We start from the raw sequence: 21922 nt of genomic DNA on the forward strand, positions 1-21922 counted from the left end.
GAGATGAGAAACGATTTTTTGAATAAATCTGCTACTAACTAATGGTTCGCTCGCTACTGTGACTAACTACACCTGCGATTATTACTAGCAAGGCGTGGCCAACAATGTCAAGTATGTTTAACTGAACGTGAGCAGAAGCGTGAAGTTAGTATGCGAAGGAAACAACAACTTTATTGAAAGAATTTTCGTCTATAGGAGATACGCGTTTTCAAGTTATAACTCGCATAGACAATGTTTTGCCATGTGTGCGGCATTCATTATTAACCTCATCGGTGTGATTCATTATTGACCTCTTTGGTGAAGTCTGCAATAAGTAGCTATCATTTTCCTATTGTTGTAAAGAATAGGTGAAACGAACCCACAGAAATATTTGGAAGCGGGAGAAGGAACCACCGAGCAATGTTTTCGGTGCTCCTGCTAAGATTGCTTCACCCACGTGCCCTTCAATCTCGGGTGAAGCACGCTTTACACACCCTAAAGCGTTTCTCTCGAAAGCCCGCTCTTCCAAGTAACTGCATTCGTTCCGTAAGTTATACGATTCGGCTCATTTCTGAACGGAACAGTAGATTCATACGGGTATGTTTTGGTGAACTTATTTTGACAAAAATCTAATGTTTGTCTTGTTTTGACAAAACTCTCATGTTCCACGAAACCGTAGATCTCAACGCAGTATACAATTATTCTGCCTGCCAGTAAAGTACCGCAGAGGCCGACGACCTGCAACACAACGTCCGTGGAACTTCTAGATACGTGGCAATATTAATGCACAGATATGGGGATAAACAGAACGTCTGTTGCCCGTACAATTCCTGATATCCCAACCATAGGTCGGCAAACTCACTCATACTCAGTTCGGGCCGTGAGTCTGAGTCCGAGTGAGTCCGAATGAGTTACATTTTGGTGAGTCTGAGTCAGAGTGAGTCCGGGTGAGTTACATTTTGGTGAGTCTGAGTCCGAGTGAGCCCTAAGCGCAATATATATATATATTATATATATATATATATATATATATATATATATATATATATATATATATATATATATATATATATATATATATATATATATATATATATATATATATATTTTTTTTTTTTTTTTTTTTTTTTTTGAAGCTCCACCTTTTGTTGCCGACCTATTATCCCAACAATGACACCCCACAGATATCGAATCTGGACGCCCCTTTTTTTTTGGCTCGCAGGTAAAAAGTTGTCCTCCCAGAAACTTGGCCTTTCATGCAATTTCTACATGAGAAAAGTGCGCTCAAGTTAAGATCCCAAGCTATTATACCTGCAGATTTGTACATCGAATATACTTTGTGCGTTTTCTTTTTCTATTTTTGTATGACACTAGAGCTTTGTGGCTGTCCTAAAAAAAGAAGAAATGAAAAACACTTCCCTGCTTGCGTCGGTGTGCACAAAAGCATACGAACGCGTGATATTGCTCCAACTGCCTGAACAAAAGGCTCTCGTATGTACCCACAAATGTACCCTGCGCATGTCCCGTTGTACTAACTCTCACGCACAAACACAGGATGCTCCACACGACATGGAAAGCGACGCTAAACAACCGTACCGTCCGATAGCACGTGCGCTGGAAGTTTTGACCCATGCCAAGGATTTTCACATTCTTTCAGGATGTCTAGGTAATATTCTCTGCGTGGTCACTGAGAACACGCACATCAGATTTGGTCAAAGTATTTCAATTAGATCACGACAAAAAAAAAATACTCTGTAGTCTAGATGCCAAGTGAATCCGTCCAGTGTTATATACACTAATGCAGGGGCACTTGATTGTCTAGCACACACGCCGGCAACAATTTACAGCGACTCACTCACTCACTCACTCACTCACTCACTCACTCACTCACTCACTCACTCACTCACTCACTCACTCACTCACTCACTCACTCACTCACTCACTCACTCACTCACTCACTCACTCACTCACTCACTCACTCACTCACTCACTCACTCACTCACACTCAAGAAAGAAAGAAAGAAAGAAAGAAAGAAAGAAAGAAAGAAAGAAAGAAAGAAAGAAAAAGAAAATACTACGGTACTTCTAATTACATCGTTGTTTGTAGAATGTGTGCGTAACAAACACACACACACACACACACACACACACACACACACACACACACACACACACACCACACACACACACACACACACACACACACACAGATAAGAAAAAAAAATCACAGGGTCCCTTGTGCAGCCATCTTCTTTTTCTTCTTTGTCGATGTATTAGGGAGCCTACATGAACGGCCGGTCATGTAGGCTCCCTATAGATGTATTTATCCTGCCCCGCCACCTTCCGAAAGTTTTGTGCACCAAGCGTGGTTTCGCACTGCCTCCATGATCAGCCCGCCTTTGACCAAGCTACGATTGACGGTGTAAGCTTATGCCTCAGGAGCGAAGGAACGAGTCGGCTGAACCTGAATCGACGTCAGCAGGGAACAAGCCATGGCTTCACGTGTCACTGCGAAGCGCCGCCCTTATTTTGTTGTCTTGAGGTAGCGCGCTCTTCGGTGTTGTTCGCCGCCCAAAGGAGGGCGCTACAACGGCATTATGTTGCGTTATGTCACATAGCGTCACGCCAGAATTTGTGACGTCATGATGACGTCACAAATGTTTTGCGATCTGTGACGTCATGATGACGTCATCACGTGATGATTTTTTATGCCCCACGCGTCCCCGACGCCGCAGGACGCGAGACGCCGACGGTCAAATTTCGTGTTTGATGATGCATTTAAGGCGTTCTCTTTAAAAAAAGAAACAATACGCAACCGTTTCTGGCCCACCTATTCTTGCAGGAAGCATAATGTTCAGCAGCAGATACCTAACATGAAGACAAAAAAAATCCATAAATGCGAGCGTCATCGTCCCGCGTACAAATATATCTCTACCTTAAACTTCACAAATGCTTATGCATCCCGTACAGCACACTGGTGATAAACCTGGGTGCTCAGCTTTTAGAGTCTGCTGCCTAAAATAAAGCGGCCTCCAAACAACCTGTGGTTGAGAAGTCCGAAAAATCGCATGCTATGCATCGAATGTTTGGAAGTTAGTGAGAAGGGACCTTGAAATAATCAGCAAGAACTCCAGTGGGATTTTTCATTTAATTTAAGCTAGCTTTTGCCATTAAGATCATAATCGTGCGCAGGGTTCCCCATCAGGGGGGGGGGGGGGGGCGAAGGTTCATCGCAGCCCCCCCCCCTACTAAATCAATGTATGGGGCAGATATTGCGCCCCCCCTCTTAGGTGATTACGGGGGGGCGCCCCCCCCCCCCCTGCCCCCCCCCGTGCGCACGCCTATGATTAAGATGTATGCATGTAATATAAATATTGCACTGAATTTGGAAAGTTCCGCACAGAAAGGGCTAAAGACCTATCCAAAAAAAAAAGCTTAACAAGGAACTAGCATGTGGAAGTTTTTCGGAGTTCAAATACAAGAGGTAAATTTCAGTTCCCGGTGAACTGAATCGATTAAACGACCGCAAGATGTGAAAAAATGCGGCATGCGAAATTCATCGCGGCCTCCCGGACTCGTGTCGCCACCAACCGGCTGTTTACAAAACCTGTCCAACGCTGTCGAATCTTGGAGGCCACGTTTAAAAAATCGTTGCTGTTACCGCGAGGTGGCCGATGCCGACATGGCATAACATGTTGAATGGTTGAATGGAGACTGGAGTAAACGATTGCCGGGCCCCTGTGGCCGTTGTTGTGGCCGTAGCAGGCGTGTGGTGGAATTTGCTGTTATTTTCTCACCTGTTTTGCAACAAGTAATCGCGTTTCGTATGTTGTGCACTGGCCGAAGGCTCTGTGCGTTTTATCCGTTCCGAATGTGCGAACAGCGGACCGCTCCTTTGTTGCAGTTACCTCAACGGAGAACTAATCTCGTATGAATCGCCGACTGTTGAGCTTCGAGTGCTCCGGTTACCGTGACTACCTCATCTCAGGCGTGGTTTTAGTTTCGCTTACGGACCCGAACTGTACTCGTCGGTAGAACCAGTGTGGGTGGTTGCTTGATTTAGGCGCGACTTCGCGACTGCACCAAATCGCAGTCATGGGCACATCGTCGGAAGACGTCCTCCTGATGGTGAGCAACGTGCGCTACAAGAAGAATAACGGCACCCTCTATTTGATGGCAGAGCGCATTGCGTGGATGTTGGAAGGCAAGGACTCGTTTTCCGTGAGCCACAAGTATGCGGACATCAAAAGTGAGTATTCGTGTGCATCTTTTCAGGCGAAAGATGTTGCGGTAGCACCAATGACCCGGAACGAGGTTGTTATGAAGCCGTCTATGTGTCTCCACACGTGCGCATATATTACCAACATGTTCACTTTGGTACGCTCGTCGAGTATGACTGTCCGAGCACATGGCACACTCCTGGGTCAATGCTTTAGGAGTTTCAATTCAAACTTTCAGGATGATGTGTACAATCTTCCATGTCGGCTTTACACACTGTGAGCTCCTAGAAGCTCACAGTGTGTAAAGCTTGGTTAAAAGGAGTTGGCGATCAAGTGGTTAGAACTTCAGCCGCGCCCGAATGTATCTATCATGCCATGTGCACAATTTGAAATTCATCACAAGAGTGCCTCCTTGTCTCCAGCGGTTATGTTCGTCCCCTCTTCCCATCTACCCACCTGTCGACGGAAAGCAAAAGATTTGAAAAATCATTCCACCCAACTTTATAACAATATTTGTTCTTTTGTGCGTTTTTTGTCCCCTTTCCTGGATCAGTTGGTTGAGCAACGATTGCCTGGCGAAACACAGTGCAGTAGAGAGCATGCGTATACAAGATTTTCCTTCACTTGGAACAATTGAAACGAAGGTTATCAAAAAAGCCTTTTCCTGAAATGCAGTTTCTTCCCTGTAGCTGGTAAAAAGAAAAAAAAAAGTTTTCATAGACGAGACACATGCAAATACTGTTATTTCCCAAAAGTAAGACAACTGAGAAGCCCTGCTAACTTGCATAGATCTTGAACAACCAACAACCTTTATGGGAAAACCTACGAAGCTTACTGCATGCAAAGAGCCGAGCTCTCTTAAGCTTTAACTGTGGTTGTTGTGCATCGAGGTGAGTGAGGAACCTAACATATAATACCGCTGAGGTTAAGCAGGCCTGCGTTAAAGAGAAACGTAATCATTAGTTTGTTGACAGCCTTAGTTTAGTCTTGCTGAATGTCATGACAGACAGCGAGCTGTGTTAGTTGTAGAAGGTCAGCACAAGGTCAGCTTCATTGTCTGGGGTCATATCATGAGATCGTTAACGCAAGAAATACATAGACATATGTGATATATGTAATGCCATTATTTTTTCAAACGTTTTTCTTGCTGTTGATTTCCGGAAGTGTACATAGTTTTCACATGACGTCACAGACAAGTTCTCTGCGCTAGTACCTCAACATGGCGGCCACCGTGACCATTTTTATCTCATCGGAGGGTGTCAGTGCAGGGCAGGGCACCCAGTTGTTCAGTCCCTGCATTCTCTTGTGCTCTCCCCACTTTCTTCTGTTCGCCAGCCGTGCCGAGGGGGAACGCGAAAGTTTGGGTATGTAAGATGCTTGGGAGCACCGGCACTAATCTGATGGTGAGCCGTCACTGTTTCTTGCTCCGCGCATTCGAGCAAGAGTTTACGCAGCATCTCAACCAGCTAGCATTCCAAGATGTCAACCACGGTGACGTCAGTGAAAACTATGTATAGCTCATGAAATGATTCACAGACAAAGTTCTTGCTTTAGTAGACACCTTCCAACTTAAACGGCTGCCATCATAACCTTAGTTGAAGTTTTGCCAAATATGTTATATGGATAAAGCATTACATGAGCAGTAGTAGTTCCACATCTAAGCATGTATTGATTTTAATTAAAAAGGGGACGCGTAAGTTGTTGTATGAATCTGGAACTCATGGCCATTGGAACTTGGGTGTCACCATCTTCTTCCACACTGATCTCCACTTCCCCATCAAATGATCCTTTGTTAAAAAAAAAAAGTTTTTATTCATTCATTGATGTTGCTAAACAATGAAAGGATTGGTAATAGCAGTGGGAATGTAATTGTATGAAAGATGTTGCCAAAAATTTACGTTCTCTGCAGCAGTGGCTATTGGGTTGTGCTGTTGAGCATGAGTATGCAGGTTTAATCCCAGCCGCATTCCCATGGGCTCAAAATGCAACAGCGCTTGTGCACGGTGAATTAGGTACGCAGAGAACCACAGGTGGTCAATATTAATACACAGCCCTCAAGTGTGGTCTTCCTTGTATAACCTAATTTGTAGCTTTTCAGATGTTAGACACGACAGTTAAAAAAAGAAAAGTTATGCTCTTGAAAACGTTAATTGAATGGCTCACTTGTGATCAAATTGAAGATAACTTTGTCGTCATCAGGCTAATTTCAGTAACATTTGCAGACATGTGACCATATCCTGTAAGTTGCCATGTGAGGCTGTCTTGTCACCCGCCCGCGCCTCATTTCTGTTGTTTTGAATTTGGAAATAACGATGTGTTCCAATTTTCAGCATGTGACCATAGTTCATGATATCCTTCTCACAAGCGAAGGTCATAAATGCAAGAAATTACTCTTCAACGTGGTTTACACTACCAATTTAAATGTTACAAACATGAAAAACTTATTTATTGCCTAAATATCTCAATTAGATGCTGGTGGCAGCATTTCCATGTAAGTGCGGAGAGAGAGAGCTCGCGGTATTTAATAGGCACTCTGCGGATGCTTTCGGTAGTTTATGATAAACAAAACATTGGTCTGGACCGAATTGTTGTCGGCTTTCACAAAAGCTGTTAACAGCAATGCATTTAAACCGCATTTATTCAATTCCAAAGAAATGCAACTTTGTATCCAGCACAAGTAATCTGTATAATTGCTTCAAGTTAACCTTTAAAAGGCAATAACCTAAGATACCCAGCTGGGTACTGTGGGACCGAGCACATTACCATTTTAACATGTAGCTCTTGTCTGCCTTAAGTACATTAATGCCTCTGTGTTTGTGTTTTTTTTTTCCTGCCTTGTACAGTGCAAAAGATATCCCCCGACGGCAAGGCCAAAGTGCAGCTCCAAGTTGTTCTGCATGGTGCCGAGGGCTCCGCAACCACTTTCCATTTTGTCAATCCTCTGGGCACCCAGGCTCAACTGGAAGACAGGAACAGTGTCAAGGAGCTGCTACAGCAGCTGCTGCCTAAGTTCAAAAGGACCCTGAATTCTGACCTTGAAGAAAAAAACAGGTGTGCTGTGACAAAACATTCTTGCCTTGATTCAGTGCTGATTTGATTGTTAGCACATACGTGGTGAAACGAACGTAAGTGATGGGAAATTCATGCTGTGAAAATCCATGAACCACTGCCAGTTAGAAACCATATAAACGGAGCCACTGGGATGTAATGTGAAGCAGGATGGTATTCAAGAGAAAGGAAAAGGGGCTTCTGATGCCACAGGGCACCACTTGCACAGACAAAGATAACTGAGGCAAGAAACACAGCTGTCTGAAGTTCTGGTCTGTCCGGATCCCGTGAGCTGCTTCTCCGTAATGTTCTTTGTCAGTGTGTCTGGTCTTCTAAACAAATAAAATGAATGTTGTTCATAACATCTACAAACTTACTTAGGAATTTGAGCATATAACTAAACAAGGACTATCAGAAGACAGGGACAAGCACATGCCATGTAACTAAACAAGTGTTTGTTTAGTTACATGCTTGAAATCCTAAGTAACATGATTCACCAATTCACCCAATCAGCTGCTCTGTCATCCGCAGATGTTTGCTTCAGCCTAAACTTTGTTGGGCTTACAAACTACACATATCATGTCAACTGTTGCATCATTGTTTCACATTGTGGGCGAAGCTACTGCGTTTACTGGCATAAGCGCCATGCTTTATTTCGTGGAGAATTGGTGTGGAGTTGGAGCGAAGGGGTTCAGGAAGTTGTCAACTTAGGAGCAGTAAATGTGAGAGAAATACTCTGGTATTAACTCTCTCCGGCACGGTAGTCACCCACGGTAATCACCTTTTCTTAATTTTTTTTCTCTTGAAGCAAACGAGCCCCTCGCGTAAGATTTTATACAGCACGTTTCTAAAGGTTTCAACATAGTGACAGAGATGATGCCACTTCGTTTGGTCTTCACTGTTACAGGTTACGTCTGTTTTCATCCGGCTGCCGTCGTCTTCAAGGCGCGCTAAATGATGGACACGAGATATTTTTACAGAAATGAAAGTATGTCTGGTTCTTACTAATGGTGAATTCTATTGGCAGATTCGGAGCACTTCCGGTAGCAGTTTTTCTGCTCCATTCAGAGCAAGTCTGTTCCATTGGCGGATTGATAGTGCTCCCTGTATGTTTCATTGGCAGATCTGGAGCAGCTCCGGCGCCAGATCCATTCGACGGAGCAGCTCTCGCTACTCCGCGAAAAGCGGTGGATTCGACCGGAAGTCGCAAGCTCTCCGCGCGTGCGCAGAGCGTGGCGTACCGCGTGTGCGATGAAATGCGCTGTCCGACTGCGCTCGTTCTCTCCGCTCGCACCCATGAAGGCGAAAACTGCGCGAACCGTGAGGAATGCTGGGCGCTTGGGAAGTAGATGTGCGCTAGCGCCCGCTACCATTTGCTCTGGCGAGGGCGCTTGGGTTCCATTGGCAGATTTCCTTCGGATGCTCTCCACGGAGTGGAGTGCTCCGGCGTAGAGTTAGTCGGCCACTCCGAATCCGCCAATGGAATTCGCCATAAGTTGATAGCTTAGGACAACACGTTGTATAAGTAGCTAATACCAAGGAATAAAGAAATTAAAGGGACCGACAACCAACTTTTGTGGTAACCGTTTTCTTGAGTGCAACGGGAAGCTTACCGGTCAGAGCTTCTAATTACGGAGTGGTAACGTGGAGAACGCCGTAAAACATTTTTAATCAGAGTTTCTCGATCTGCAGCTATTATGCAGTCTTAATATCCCATGCTGTAAACAGTGAGAGGTGAGAGCGATAGCGATTATACGCCAGCAGTGGTGACAAGTTATGCCCTAAGTATAAAAAGGCAATGTTACGTTTGCAAAAGCCTGCGGTGCCGCGGCTACTTCTTTCTAGCCTATTAAATTATTTTACAATATAGTTATATCGTTTTTCTGGAGCTTCTTATAGAAGTACTTTGGCTGTACACAGGTCGCTTTATCACATTTTAGTCAAGCCAAGCCAAGCTAAGCCTTCGAAAACGAAACAAGTGGTAGGATACATCAGCAGTGCTGTTCATGAAGTGGTAGCAATCCTCCACAGAACAGTAAGTCGATGGCATTTTGCGAGCAGAAGCGCAAACTCGCGTGCTACTCTTCAAAAGTCCAATACGGCGAGAGCAGACGAGAGTCGAGCTACGCGGGAAACGCCGCCGGACGCCCCGCGCATGCGCCGCAGCCTCCGTTTCACTGGAAGCCACGAAAGCAGCGCTGCATCTCGTCCTTTACTTCTTTTACCTTAGAAACAAACGGGAATTGACAATAACATACATATTCAAATTTTCAGCCCTCGTTCTGGTGCGTGTAAAAGCATTAGACTACGTACAACAAAGTGCTTAAGACTGCATACGTCTGGTTCATGGCGCTCGCGCTAGGCTGCGCGACATACCGGTTTTTGTTACTTTTAAACGCGATTTAAAAATATAAATCCTACTCAGATCGCGAAAAGTATTCTGGAATCTGCCACTATAATTCACGGCCTTTTCATTTCCACCAGGATCTATTCACCCGTTCTGGCCAGTTGTCGGTCCCTTTAAGAGCTGTACTCAGCAAGTGTCGCTGAAGTTGGTGGTCACCTAGAGTGACCACCATGCATGAAGGGTCTTAGAAGGCTAGTAATATATTATTTTTCTTTTGGTGCTTCGAGGAGAAGTTTTGCAAAATACTTTAATGAGCCTTCAAGATTGAGATAGATGTGTGGTATATACAATGTCCCCGTGCTCCTGCAGGAAAAAAGCACTGTTTTGCAGCCTTCCACCGAAACTGACTGGTAGACCCTTACTGCATGGTAGTCACCTCAGGTGACCACCTCATATCTTTTGAACTAAAGGTGCCAATTTTTTTTTTGCTTGTGAGAAAATAATTTTCTCAAAAAGAATTCACCGTTTTTGCATGAAACTTTGTTTCCTGCCAGAAATGCAGTTCTGTGCATGCAAGAGTTAAGCCAGTTGAAAGGGCACTGGTAGGGTTGAGCAACTTCCAGTTTCAACAGCGTCAGTGGTTATGCAGGTCTTGCACCTTGATGCTGTATCCACTAGATGAGACCGGCGGCAAACTGTCAGCATTGTGAAATCGCACCAGGTGTCTCAACGCACTGGCTTGAATTCTTGAGGAGAGCAGTGACTGATAATTCAACCCAGCGCCTGAATGCGCTCGCTTGTGCATGGAACATTCTTCTGTGCCTGAGGAGGCATGTGCCTTTAACATAGTTTTTAGAGCATCAGGCTTTGTTACTGGAGATCCAGTGTTTTATTCATGTTTATTTATCTATTTAATTATAAGCCCCACTTCATCGCCACCACCCTTTCTGTCCAGCCCCACTTCGCAACTTTGCACATGCTGCTGGCTTCATGTCAACTCAGTAGACAACTTTCTTTAGCCAATGGCCATGTTGATAATGCAATAGTAATGATGTAGGAAAAGATGAACCTTCTAAGGTTCACCTTTTCCCACAGGTTGACGTATGCTGAACATTTTCCCATAGGTGAACCGTCTAGGGCAGTGGTTCTCGGCCATGGATGTTTCGGGGACTCCTTATGGATTGGTAGATGTGATGAGAGACCCCTTGCAGTGAGAAAAAAAGGGGGGGGGGTCATAAATTAACACAGCATGCAGCATGAAATAGATGCCTGTTATTTCTCCTTGGCCAGAATGGTCAAGCTTAAAAGCCACACCAATTCGATCTCAACAGCTTGCCAATAAGTTGTGCAGTCTGCAGCCGCATTCAACCTGTTCCTAGCTATGTTTGCTCCTCAAGTATGCAAACCTGGAAAAAGCGTGCTCGTGTACACATGTCGTAGAAAACTGCAACAAAGGCTTTACAACCATCTAATGGAGAAGGGGAAACATACGTCAGCTCCACTGCAATGCAGTGGTGTTATGTGGTGAAGCATTAAAATATCAAAAGGGGTCGATGTTTCGGGACATACCAGTGAGCCTGCAAAAAATCCGTTATTTTTGCTTTTTTCAGAATGGCTTTTGCGGACCCCCAAAACTGGCTTCGTGGACCCCCATATGAGAACCACTAGTCTGGGGTCGAAGTAGAAAAATGAAGTGACTGTGCGTTGGGGTTCTTGTGCCAGCCACTGCAAGCTCCTTTAAAAAAAATTTTACTTCCAAAGTACGATTACTTTTGTAGCAATAGAGGTTCTACGTAAGCAGGAACTGCAATGGCTCCTTATTCGCAGACACCAACAGAAGCTAGAGTTAGACATTGTGAGACTTTGATGTGGCATTGCTGATGCGCTGCTGCCGTGCTCTATGATTGCCAACCTGGGGAAAACAAGTGTTTCACAAAAATGCTTCCATACCTGCCAAGTCTCCCGGATTACCCGGGAGACTCCCGGATTTTGAACGTTTCTCCCGGTTGTACGGGTCATAGGAAAATCTCCCGGAAATCCACTTATGCCCCATGCGTCCAGTGCTTTGTCTGGACACATGAGCAAAGTTTTCTGGCCACGTAGTAGAAAGGATTCTTCTTTTTTTTTTAACAATTGTAGAAAGGTTCAGCTCAGTTTCATTGCGCATGAAGTAGCTGTGCACTTTGCGCCGCAGTGCTGCCAACGCAAACGTGTCATAGCGATGCCGCCGCGTCTTGCCGGTGACGCGCTTCTCAGTTTGGCCCGAGGAATTCAATTGCTTGCGCTTCGGTGAGGCAAGTGGGGCCCGCAGAGCTTCAGCCTTGATACGCTTAACTGTTCGCTCGCTCACTGCGGTGAGCTCGGCGACAGTCCGGCACACTGCATTTGCAGACAAGTCACGCTGACGGCGCCTCACTCCAGCGTAGACATTGCAGATAACTTGCTCGATCTGTTTTGATAGCCACTTTCTGTCACATTTAGTGTACAGCTTCTTCGGAGAACGACACGGTGAGTTTGCGGCCGCACACGGTTCAGACGACATCGCGGACGCCATGTTTACTGAGAGAGCAGGCGTGAGGAAAACGTGTTGGTGTCCAAGAAATAAAAAAGACAGAAACAAAATTGAAGTTTACAATAACTTTTTTTCACAAACGGCTTCCCATACTCGTTCTATTTGTATAATGAAGAAATCTTTATTTATTCGAGCTAGGTAACTTTTCGAATTAGAAAATAAATATAGGTACTACTTCTTGGCGCGCGCGCATGCAGGCACTCTGGTTCTGTAGCTTTCACAGTGCTTTTACTCGCACGTTAAACAGACGATGCTTAAGTGATGTTATTGGTTTGGACTCTGTAGAGATCAGCAGCGACCGCAAAATCCTGCTGACAGTGTCGCAATTGGTATCGCAGTACCCCCCCCCCCCCCCCCCCCCCCCCCCCCCCCCCCGTTGAGATCTCCCGGATTCCGTTTCTCCAAACTTGGCAGGTTTGTGCTGCATCAATCTGAGGGGTTCCAGTGTTTCGTTTTAATAAGACAGTATATATTTGACATTTAGAAGAGCTCTGTCTTGGCCGAATTGCAAACCTCTTGCGTAGTGCAAAAGTGGTTGTCATTAAACGTTCTGAAAAAAATCTTGTTTCTACACTTTCTGTTCTGTTTTAGTCATATATACAACCAGCAATATCTAGACCTCTCATTTTGTCATGCCCGATTGATCGGGTATTTAACTGGTGCCGTATGTCGTGCAGGATTCTTCAGGAAGACCCACGCCTGTTCGAGCTGTACAGGAACTTGGTTGTCAGTCGTGTTATCACCCCGGAAGAGTTTTGGGCCAACCATGCTCCAGTGAGCCTTGCACTCATTTTATCTTAGCCCTAATTAAAAACTTAGCACAAATATTCAAAAGCCTCTTTCCACATCTCCTTAGTCATCAGTTTCCTCATTTGTCAGTGTAAAAGCCTGTAAAAATTTCTATGCTGATTATGTACCATGAATGCCCCTGTCACACTGACACTTTAAAATATACTCTTGTCATTTCATAGCACACTCAACATTAGTCTGCCTCATCTGAAATCGGTTTTGTGGATTTCAGTAGAAAACAAGGAGAAAATAAGGAATTAGAAATACTAGGGGACTTGTAGTGAGGGGATGCTATTGGTCATGCGTACAAAAGAATCCACAAGTCATGCTACGAAGAAGTTCTTGTATTTAAGTGCACTGACCTTCCGGGGAACTCTATCTGCATGACTTTGCGAATATTCGAAATTTCGAATATTTTTCGAATAGTGTTTGCTATTCGATTCGATTCGCACTGGAATTTTACTATTCGAACTATTTGAACTTCCTAGAGACAAATACAGTGAACATCCGATTGAAAGTGACCCCTTCGAATTTTCAATATGCTTCACCTCATTACACTCTCGCATTCAAAGCTGCTTTTCAAGCTCCGTTACGGTTGAACTTAGCCAAGAGACAGTCAACGCCCCATTGGAAGTGGTCCCTAGATTCTCAATATGCTGCCTTTCAAGCTCCGTTACGGGCGAAAATATATTGACTAAAAAAAAAAAATGCTGGTTCCAACATAGAGATGAAAAATGTGGCAGAGTTGGGGGCTTTATTAATGCTGTTTTGGACCTGAAATTGGGCAGGAAGTCTGAAAAATCGGATGCCGAAGCTTTTAGCATCCAAAATTTCAGATGTTCTTATATATCGACGTCTGCGAGGCAGATTTGGAACTCCGGACTTGAAGGGAGCACACCCTTGTCCACCACATTATTGGGCTTCCACAGAAGTTCAAAGAGGAGGAGAGGCTGAGGAAATGGCATCTCTGCCTATCACGTGTAAAGTGTTGTCGGCAACACTTTGGTTGCACCAAATCATGTACATAAATACAATTTGGCCTCTACGTTGCCTCATTCTTGATAAGAAAACTCTGAAACACCACCCCTCCAGTGCTTCATCAACCTAGCGAAAAGAAACACTTTCATGTTGCTATCTCATAAAAATATGCTTAGGAATCATCTCCAACTTTTTTTTTTCTGCAATTTTGCTTCAAAGTATTCGATAAATATTCTAGAAATATTCGAAAAATATTTGATTCGATTCGCACTTACACTTCATATTCGAATTCACTTCGCACCCGAAATTTTGCTATTCGCACAGCTCTACTTTCTAATCTTGGGCGCACTGACTTTCATAAGTGTGGGGCACCAGGTGCTAAACAAAAGCATCTGTGTTTAACTGTATTATCATACACTGTGCCCATATTTACAAATACAAATGCATTGTTCGGTAATTTTTAGACTGCAGCTTTCTGAGTAGCAGAGGAGAAGTGTGTCCATGTGCCTTAATGTTGTGTGTTGGTCCCATCTCATAAATACAGACGTTTTCACCAAGAATGAAGCTGCGAAATCCATTTCGCTAGAGCATAAAGGAAAGGATATAACTGCTGCACTCGGCATTGGCTTGCTCAAAATGTGTACTTTACAGCTCGCTTGTTATCATAAATTTACCTTACTGTTTCACATACAAATCTAGCTATTCTTAATGCTTGTGAAGTTGGCTGTCTAAGCAAGCAGTTAACCAAGGCTTATAGCAGTGCTTAGCATCGGTTATAAATAAACACCAGTACTAGTTGAGCTGGATCAGAATTGACATGAACCTCGTGTAACAAGGATACTAGTATATAGTTTTCCTCCGTTGTCCAGCACAAGAAATATTTGCCCCTTAGTACACCTGTGTCACTGTTTGGTGTAAGCTGCATGGTTGTTATTGACTAGTACTCATTAGGTGAAACTGCTCAATGTTATATAATTGTGTACTGATGCTCACAGCATCAGTACACAATTATACTTATAAAATTAGACTTCCTGCACAATTATTCTATTAGACCTCCTAAACTTGGCTTCATGGAGTTCACTCGTATTAGGTAGTGCTTCTTGCCTATTGAATAATCTCCATGTACCAAATGCCTCAGTGTGTATTTCAGAGATGCTCATTCAAAGACATCATTTTAAAAAAAGCTGAGAATGCGGGTATATAGTTTACTACTTTGTGAATAGTCTTAACAAGTCCTCATGATAAACAGGTCAATGAACTCTTAGTTACGTGTACACTCAACCACATATATTTGTCATTTATAATTTCAGCTACTTGTGAGGAAGGAAGGTTTTTAACCGAAAGTTGCGTTTTGAAAATCTGTCAAACATGGTAGATACTTAGCGAAGTGTATTTGCGTAGAACTGTGTTGCAGGCTGTCGTAAAGTGGAGTCTCCTTTTTTAAGCAGAAGGTTCTTTTTTTTTTATTGCGACATAGACTTGGAAGGCATAATGTTATATCGACCTGTGGCTGTGTGGTTTTATTTTTTTGCCTATGCTGACAGAATTAGCAAAAACAAGCCGCGTACACTAATGCGTACTTTATGACTGAAGCTATCCGCTTCAGTGTGATACCTACTGTATCATTGTGATCTGATTTTGCATTGGTCGAGGTACATGAGTCTTATAACAGGCTTTGCCTTGGCATTTATTTCTGGTGCACAGAAGAAGGCCGGGAGCACTCAGGTGTCCCCTGCATCACAGCCTGTTGGAGTCTCGGCAGCATTTCTCGTTGACGTCCAGCCGCAGACAGACGGCACAGAGGGCCTCAAGTACAATCTCACAGCTGACATCATCGACTCCATATTTAGGACGTATCCCGCTGGTACGTATAAGTTGTATGCATGCTGGTACATCACCGAGTAGTACATCTTCTGGTTTGCTCACCGATTCATGCTAGAATCACATGCAGGTGAAATGAATCAAGAACTGTAATGTAGCAGAGTATGAACATATGCAAAGTTACACCTTAATTTTGCTAAGTTGGTAAAATCGGGAATTTAATTTGTTTGTGACAAAGTCCGAAGGATATGCACAGATATTGGAACAGGCCGAAGGGTGTTATACAGTCGCCGACCGATTTTTCGGACCTGCCTGAATACCATCCGAACATTGCCATAGCACCATCACCTGCTCCAGTGCATGACACCGACCGAAATTTTGGATGTTTGAGATGCTTTACCTTTGATTTTCTGGACTCTTTCTTTCGACAGCCAGCCAAAGCTACCGAAAACCGCCGAGAACACAAACACTACTGCCATTTTGTCTTTCTGCAGCCTCAAACCCGCGTTGCATGCGTATCATCAGCTGATCTCATCAGTTGCCTACGGTGTCGCATGTGGTCGGTTGGGCTGTTTGCATTGCTGCTTCAACAACCGATCGTGGTTTCATCACCTTGTTGTTACTGATGGCGCCGACGCTGCCTTCCTCGTGTACCTCCTCGACAAGAACATTGAAGCGAAGAAATTACAGCCGATTGGTGATGGAAAAGAAGGCCGCAAGAAGGCCAGTAACTGTGCTGCCGGCTAGTTCTGAACTAATGCGAGCCCTCATGGTGCTTTTTGCTGCTTACAGCAAGAAGGTCATCCTCGCTGACACGCAAGCTTACCTGTTGGTAGGGCAATGTGGCTACCCGCAGAAACAGACTGACCAATTTTTCAAGCCGCTCGTTAAATGAAGTGTCTTTTCGTTTTTCCGAAAATTCGTTTTTCCGGGTGCTACCTCGACCCCTTGAAGGTCCAGTACATCAGTCGGTGGCTGTAATAGCGGTCTAGCGGTCTTAGGAATAGGTGAGGGTACAGAATCTGGTGGTAGACTTTCGTTAGGTTGACCTGCTGAAAATGGTGCAGCTATGAAGGGCTCATGTAAAATCCTAGATGGGGGGAGTTAGGTCCAGGCTCGGAACAGTGGCCTTGTTAAGAGCATGGTAATCACCACACAGATGCCATTCTCCATTGTCGGACCACTGTGGAATGTAGTAGTGTGCTACAGTATCAGGGTTCATGCGCAAGTCTTTGAAACCCTTAAAAAGTAGTGAAATTGAAATGCTCAATTTCAGAGCCTTGGAAGTCCTGAAATTTTTACAAGCCTTTGGGAATGCAGTCAAACCCGCATATATCAAACTCGCACAAATACGGAAATTAGTTCGATATATCATATAATTCGATATAGAACTTTTGAAAAATTTGTTGTATTTTCGTTGCCCAAGTTGGCTTTGTGAAACTGCTTCACGATAATGTAAGGAAGCCGGCTTGGCAGCAATACGCAGGGACCTTTTCTTTAGTGTTTATTTTCCTGTAGTTATATGCAGGGGCATGTTATACACGAGAAAATACAGTATCGATGTAAGCACCGCTTCAACGTCTTCATATGCAGCTGCGCGTATACTCGTCGGGCATTGGAAGCTTCCCCTAGCCCGGCTTGGCCCTTATGTCGGCCTTGTTCTTCATTATAGTGTTCAACGCGCTTCTTATGATGCTGTACGCAGCGGCGACGTCAGACTTCTGTTCACGTTCGATAGTGTTGATCATCGCCAGCTTTGTGGAGAATAGCGTTGCTCCGTTTTCACCACAGCCATCGCGTTAACAAAAGAAGCGGAGAATCGCGGAGAAGCGAATGGCGACCCCAATGACCGCGCACGACAGGCCGATGGGCGCACCAGCGAAGGATCATACGAGAAAGCTCGTGACGGCAGTTTCTACTCGCTCTGCATGGCGCTTTGCCACCTCTTTCTCTCCTGAATGCATGTGGGAAAGTCCCCTTCCATGAGGGAAACTCATCTTTTTGTGAGGAAAAGCCGACTTCCTGGGTCGTTTCACACTTTCTGATGGTCGGTATAGGACGTGTCCCGGCTATTTTTGTTCGATGTAGCCACAGGTTTTCCTATGCTTTGACGTTAATGCATTGTCATGTGTGAAAATATTTTGATATAAAGGATAATTCGTTTTATCCAAGTTCGATATAGTCGGGTTTGACTGTACTATTTGAATTTCTTGCATTTTTATTTCTCGAAAACATACAGTGATCGTATTTGAGAACATATGAATTATCCTAAATTTCTGCTTTGAGTTTGTTGAAAATATTGTGGAAGTGTTGTTGTAAGTCGAGCAAACATGCACCCAGTGGACAGTTGTAAACATCAGGCCTCATTGATACTGGGTTGTCCAGCATTTCTGGTGTTACTTGGCTGCCACTTTGTATGTGCGGCTTGTATGGTCAAATCGTGACATCCCATGTGCTTTTAGTAGGTTTGTGCGAATATTCGAGCACTTTGAATATTCGAACGAATATTAGAGTATACGAATTCACTTCGATTCGAATTTAAATTCTTGGAAATTTCAAAGTATTCGAAATGAACGAATAGCTGTATTATTAGTCCATATGTAAACCTCCTGTAAAGGTGGTTTCACTGCAGTGGCGGGGTGCTGTGCCGTGAGTACACCTTTCCAGGGAAAATCCACACTGCAAGTAGGGCCTCGTTTTTCTGTATTATACACAACTAATGAAATTGGCAGACAATTAAAATTAAGCCAAGGAAAGCATTGGGGACATTATTTGTGGTTGCTTAACTGTAGAGTAACGATTCTCACTTGAATTGAAAGAAATTAAAGTGGACGAAAAATCTCCCTTTCTGTCGGTGGGATCCAAACCAACAAACTTTCGAATGTTGAAGGTTGTGGGTTCGGATCCCACCGACGGAAAGGGTGACTTTTCGTCCACTTTGATTTCTTTCGATTTGAGTGAGAATCGTTACTCTACAGTTAAGAAACCATAAATAATGCCCCCAATGCTTTCCTTGGCATCATTGTCTGCTGATTTCATTAGTTGTGTATAATTTCGTGCACATGTAGCACTGTGTGTGTGTCACTAAACATATGTGCCAACTGATGTCTGCACACATGCACCTACATGCATGCGCTTGCCAAAGGAACCTGCTTTGATCAAAGGCAATGAAATGAATCCCTTTGTTTCATAGCAATGACGTATATGTACAGGTGAGGATACAGTAAAAGCTCGTTAATTCAACACTCGTTAATTCAGAAAATCTAATAATTAGGACGTGTTCTGTGTTCCCGGCAAGCATGTGTATTGTTTAATGGCATCAAACTCTCGTTAATTCCGTCATATTTGGCCACAACCCAGTTAATTCGGACGAACCTCGGAACGCGCCGAGCGTGAATCGCCACAAATATGCAATGCAAAGGAGCGAAAATTGCGCTCGCGGATGGCCAAAATGGCCGCTGGCTTTCAGAAAAGCATGGTCGTCATCGACAATCACATTATTATACGTAATAAGGAATGGGCTCAGAGCACATTTCGGATTAAGACTTGAGGTTCCTGAGCCACATTCACATTGTAAACAAATTCGCAAATGACGAAAAATGCGGCTTTTGCACTGCTCTTATGCAAAATAATTAATGAATTTGCATATTCCTCAAGAAACTGAAAGTGAAATGATGTAATAGACATTTATTTATTCTTTTCTTGATACTTTCGATAATTCGGCATTCGGTTAATTCGGAAGGTTTTCCCACTGCCGTGAAATCTGAATGAACGAGCTTTTACTGTATTAGTTGTGGCACCATCCAGAAACAAAAAGTTACAATCAACACAACGTATTCTCCGCTCACAAAACCAATCGTTAAGCTTAGTATCTCTCATAAACTGATAACCATGCTGGTTCTCTCCTTTGCCTGGATGAGGGCCTCAGAGCTGAAGGTGCACTTGGACCCGGTTTCAGACCTACTGTAGCATGGCATCCTGCATGGTCTCAGCGAAGAATTCTTGATGAGTCACGCACGGCAAAATGGGACTTACCGCCGTATTCACAAACCAACCTCGCCCTTTTCTTTAGTGTTCCTTGCCTTTTGGGCTCCTTGCTGCGTTTCAAGAACAGACCTTGCCCTCAGTGGCCTCCTTTAGCCCAACTTAAAGGGGCCCTGCAACACTTTTTCAGCATGGTCAAAATACGCTGCCGATCGGTAGTCGAGGCTCGTGAGAACGCGCAAGCCAAACATTGTAGCACAGCCCGCGGCCTGGAATTTACAATTAGTTCTCAGTCAGCTAGGCATCGCTCCCTCTTCTCTCAACAAGTGAAGACATATACCCAAATTACTGTGCCATATACCCAAGTCCACGGCAGTTGACTGATTTGAGCATCGTGAGCTGCATAGTTACTGTGTCAGCCGTGGGATGCCACCACGTGCCCGCACGCGCTTGCGATCAAATTGAAAGTAAGCCGTGCATTCGAAGAAAAAATGAAAAAAAAGTGCTCAAGGTCATGACACGCACTGACGAAAGGACGCATCTTCTTGGCCCCTTGTCATGTCCCTCCCTGCGCGGCTTTCAGCGTGCTCGCTGGTATGAAAGGAGAGAAAAAGTGCTTAAAGCGTGCGGCAAATCCCTATAACTCCACTCGTACTTGACAGATTCTAAAATTTTCGTGGCACTCGGTTCATGAGGCAATGAGCTCTTAATGAAGCCATCAGATGATTACTTGGAAAAGTGTTGGAGGGCCCCTTTAAAGGGGCCCTGCAACACTTTTCGAGCATGCTCAAAAAGCGCTGCCGATCGGTAGTCGAGGCTCCCGAGAACACGCGAGCCAAATATTATAGCGATGCGCACGGCCTGGAATTTACAATAAATCCTCAAAGTCAGCTGAAAATCGCTCCCTCTTCTCTCGACAAATGATGTATTAGTCCACAAAATATGACGCGATTGTCGGCAGTTCCACCATTGGCTGATGTTATAATCACGATAACACCCTCATTATTACTTTCGTTGTTAATTTTGAGTTCAATAAGTAGATAATATGTATGTTTATATTATGTTATTGCGTTAAAAACACCGAACAAACATTAATATTAGCACTTCTGGTCTCACCGACAGCTCGTCTGCTCGTAGTTGCGTGGTTCCGTTTTCTTCGCCATGCGCAGTGCCGAAAACGTGAATATTTCTGTGCTTTTGACCATCGCCGGTTGCCGTTGAGAGTGGCAGCCGTTCGAGTGTTGCCTCGTCAGCTGAGAACTGCATCGTCGGCACGTTCTCACGACCGACCGAGGCACGGGCGCAGCGTGTCTCCGATAACAATGCTGGCGTCCGGTAATGGCGGCGCTTCGGGGTCGTCTGCCAGTGCCGTCTTACGAGGCGGTGTATCGGAGTATGGGCCGAAACCGATCTCAGCTGTCATTCGTTCCAAACGAGCGCGCAGGTTTGCTTCTGTGGTTGGCAGAGCGATGAAAACACTACGGCGTTCGAGGTGCACACCCAACATTACCAAACCGACGCGCAGTTTTCAAGCACGCGCGATACACAGTGCGATCGACGCCGCTCGACGAGAACGACGCAAGCCGACCGGAAGTGGCGGCACAGACCACGTGGTTGCGCCCAGACGTCAGAGAGAAAAAAATGAAGAAAAGAACTCCGCCGGCGCTCTTGGGCGGAGCCTCGCTCTGCGCTCCCTCCGTCGACTCGCTGCCTAGCTTTCCGCGCGCTCGCGGCGTTGAGTTGAGGGAGAAAGCTGCGGAACGTGATCTCTATAATTTGGTGACACCACTTAGACTTGACGGATTCGAAAAATTTTTGCGGCATATGACTCATGAAGAGTCATACGTCAATAATGAGACTATTCCAATATAACTAAGAAAGGTCTTGCAGGGCCCCTTTAAGTTCATGAAAAGGGAGCCTCTGTAAGGTAGCTTCTGAAGTACCTTAACTCTTTCAGTACGGCTAGGCTTGTGCGAATATTCGAGCACTTTGAATATTCGAACGAATAATACAGTATTCGAATTCGCTTCGATTCGAATTTAAATTATTGAAAATTTCGAAGTATTCGAAATGAACGAATAGGTGTATATTAGTCCGCTTGTAACCCCCTGTAAAGGTGGTTTCACAGCAGTGGAGCGGTGCTATACCATGAATACACCTTTCCAGGGAAAATCCGTACTGCCA

The 21922-nt window shown here is 44.5% G+C and overlaps 1 protein-coding gene across 1 annotated transcript in view; it reads left to right on the plus strand.

Moving 5' to 3' along the window:
• Window positions 1-3690: 3690 nt before the first annotated feature.
• Window positions 3691-21922, plus strand: part of LOC119383126 (general transcription factor IIH subunit 1) — a 56928-nt gene continuing 38696 nt past the window's right edge. Inside the window, exons 1-4 of the mRNA XM_037651133.2 lie at window positions 3691-4228; window positions 7043-7250; window positions 12844-12940; window positions 15638-15797. Coding sequence (XP_037507061.1) covers window positions 4075-4228; window positions 7043-7250; window positions 12844-12940; window positions 15638-15797 — 619 coding nt within the window. The 5' untranslated portion in view covers window positions 3691-4074. The remainder of the gene's footprint in view (window positions 4229-7042; window positions 7251-12843; window positions 12941-15637; window positions 15798-21922) is intronic.

This window comes from Rhipicephalus sanguineus, chromosome 2 (assembly GCF_013339695.2).
Source record: "Rhipicephalus sanguineus isolate Rsan-2018 chromosome 2, BIME_Rsan_1.4, whole genome shotgun sequence".
Lineage (NCBI taxonomy): Eukaryota > Metazoa > Arthropoda > Arachnida > Ixodida > Ixodidae > Rhipicephalus > Rhipicephalus sanguineus.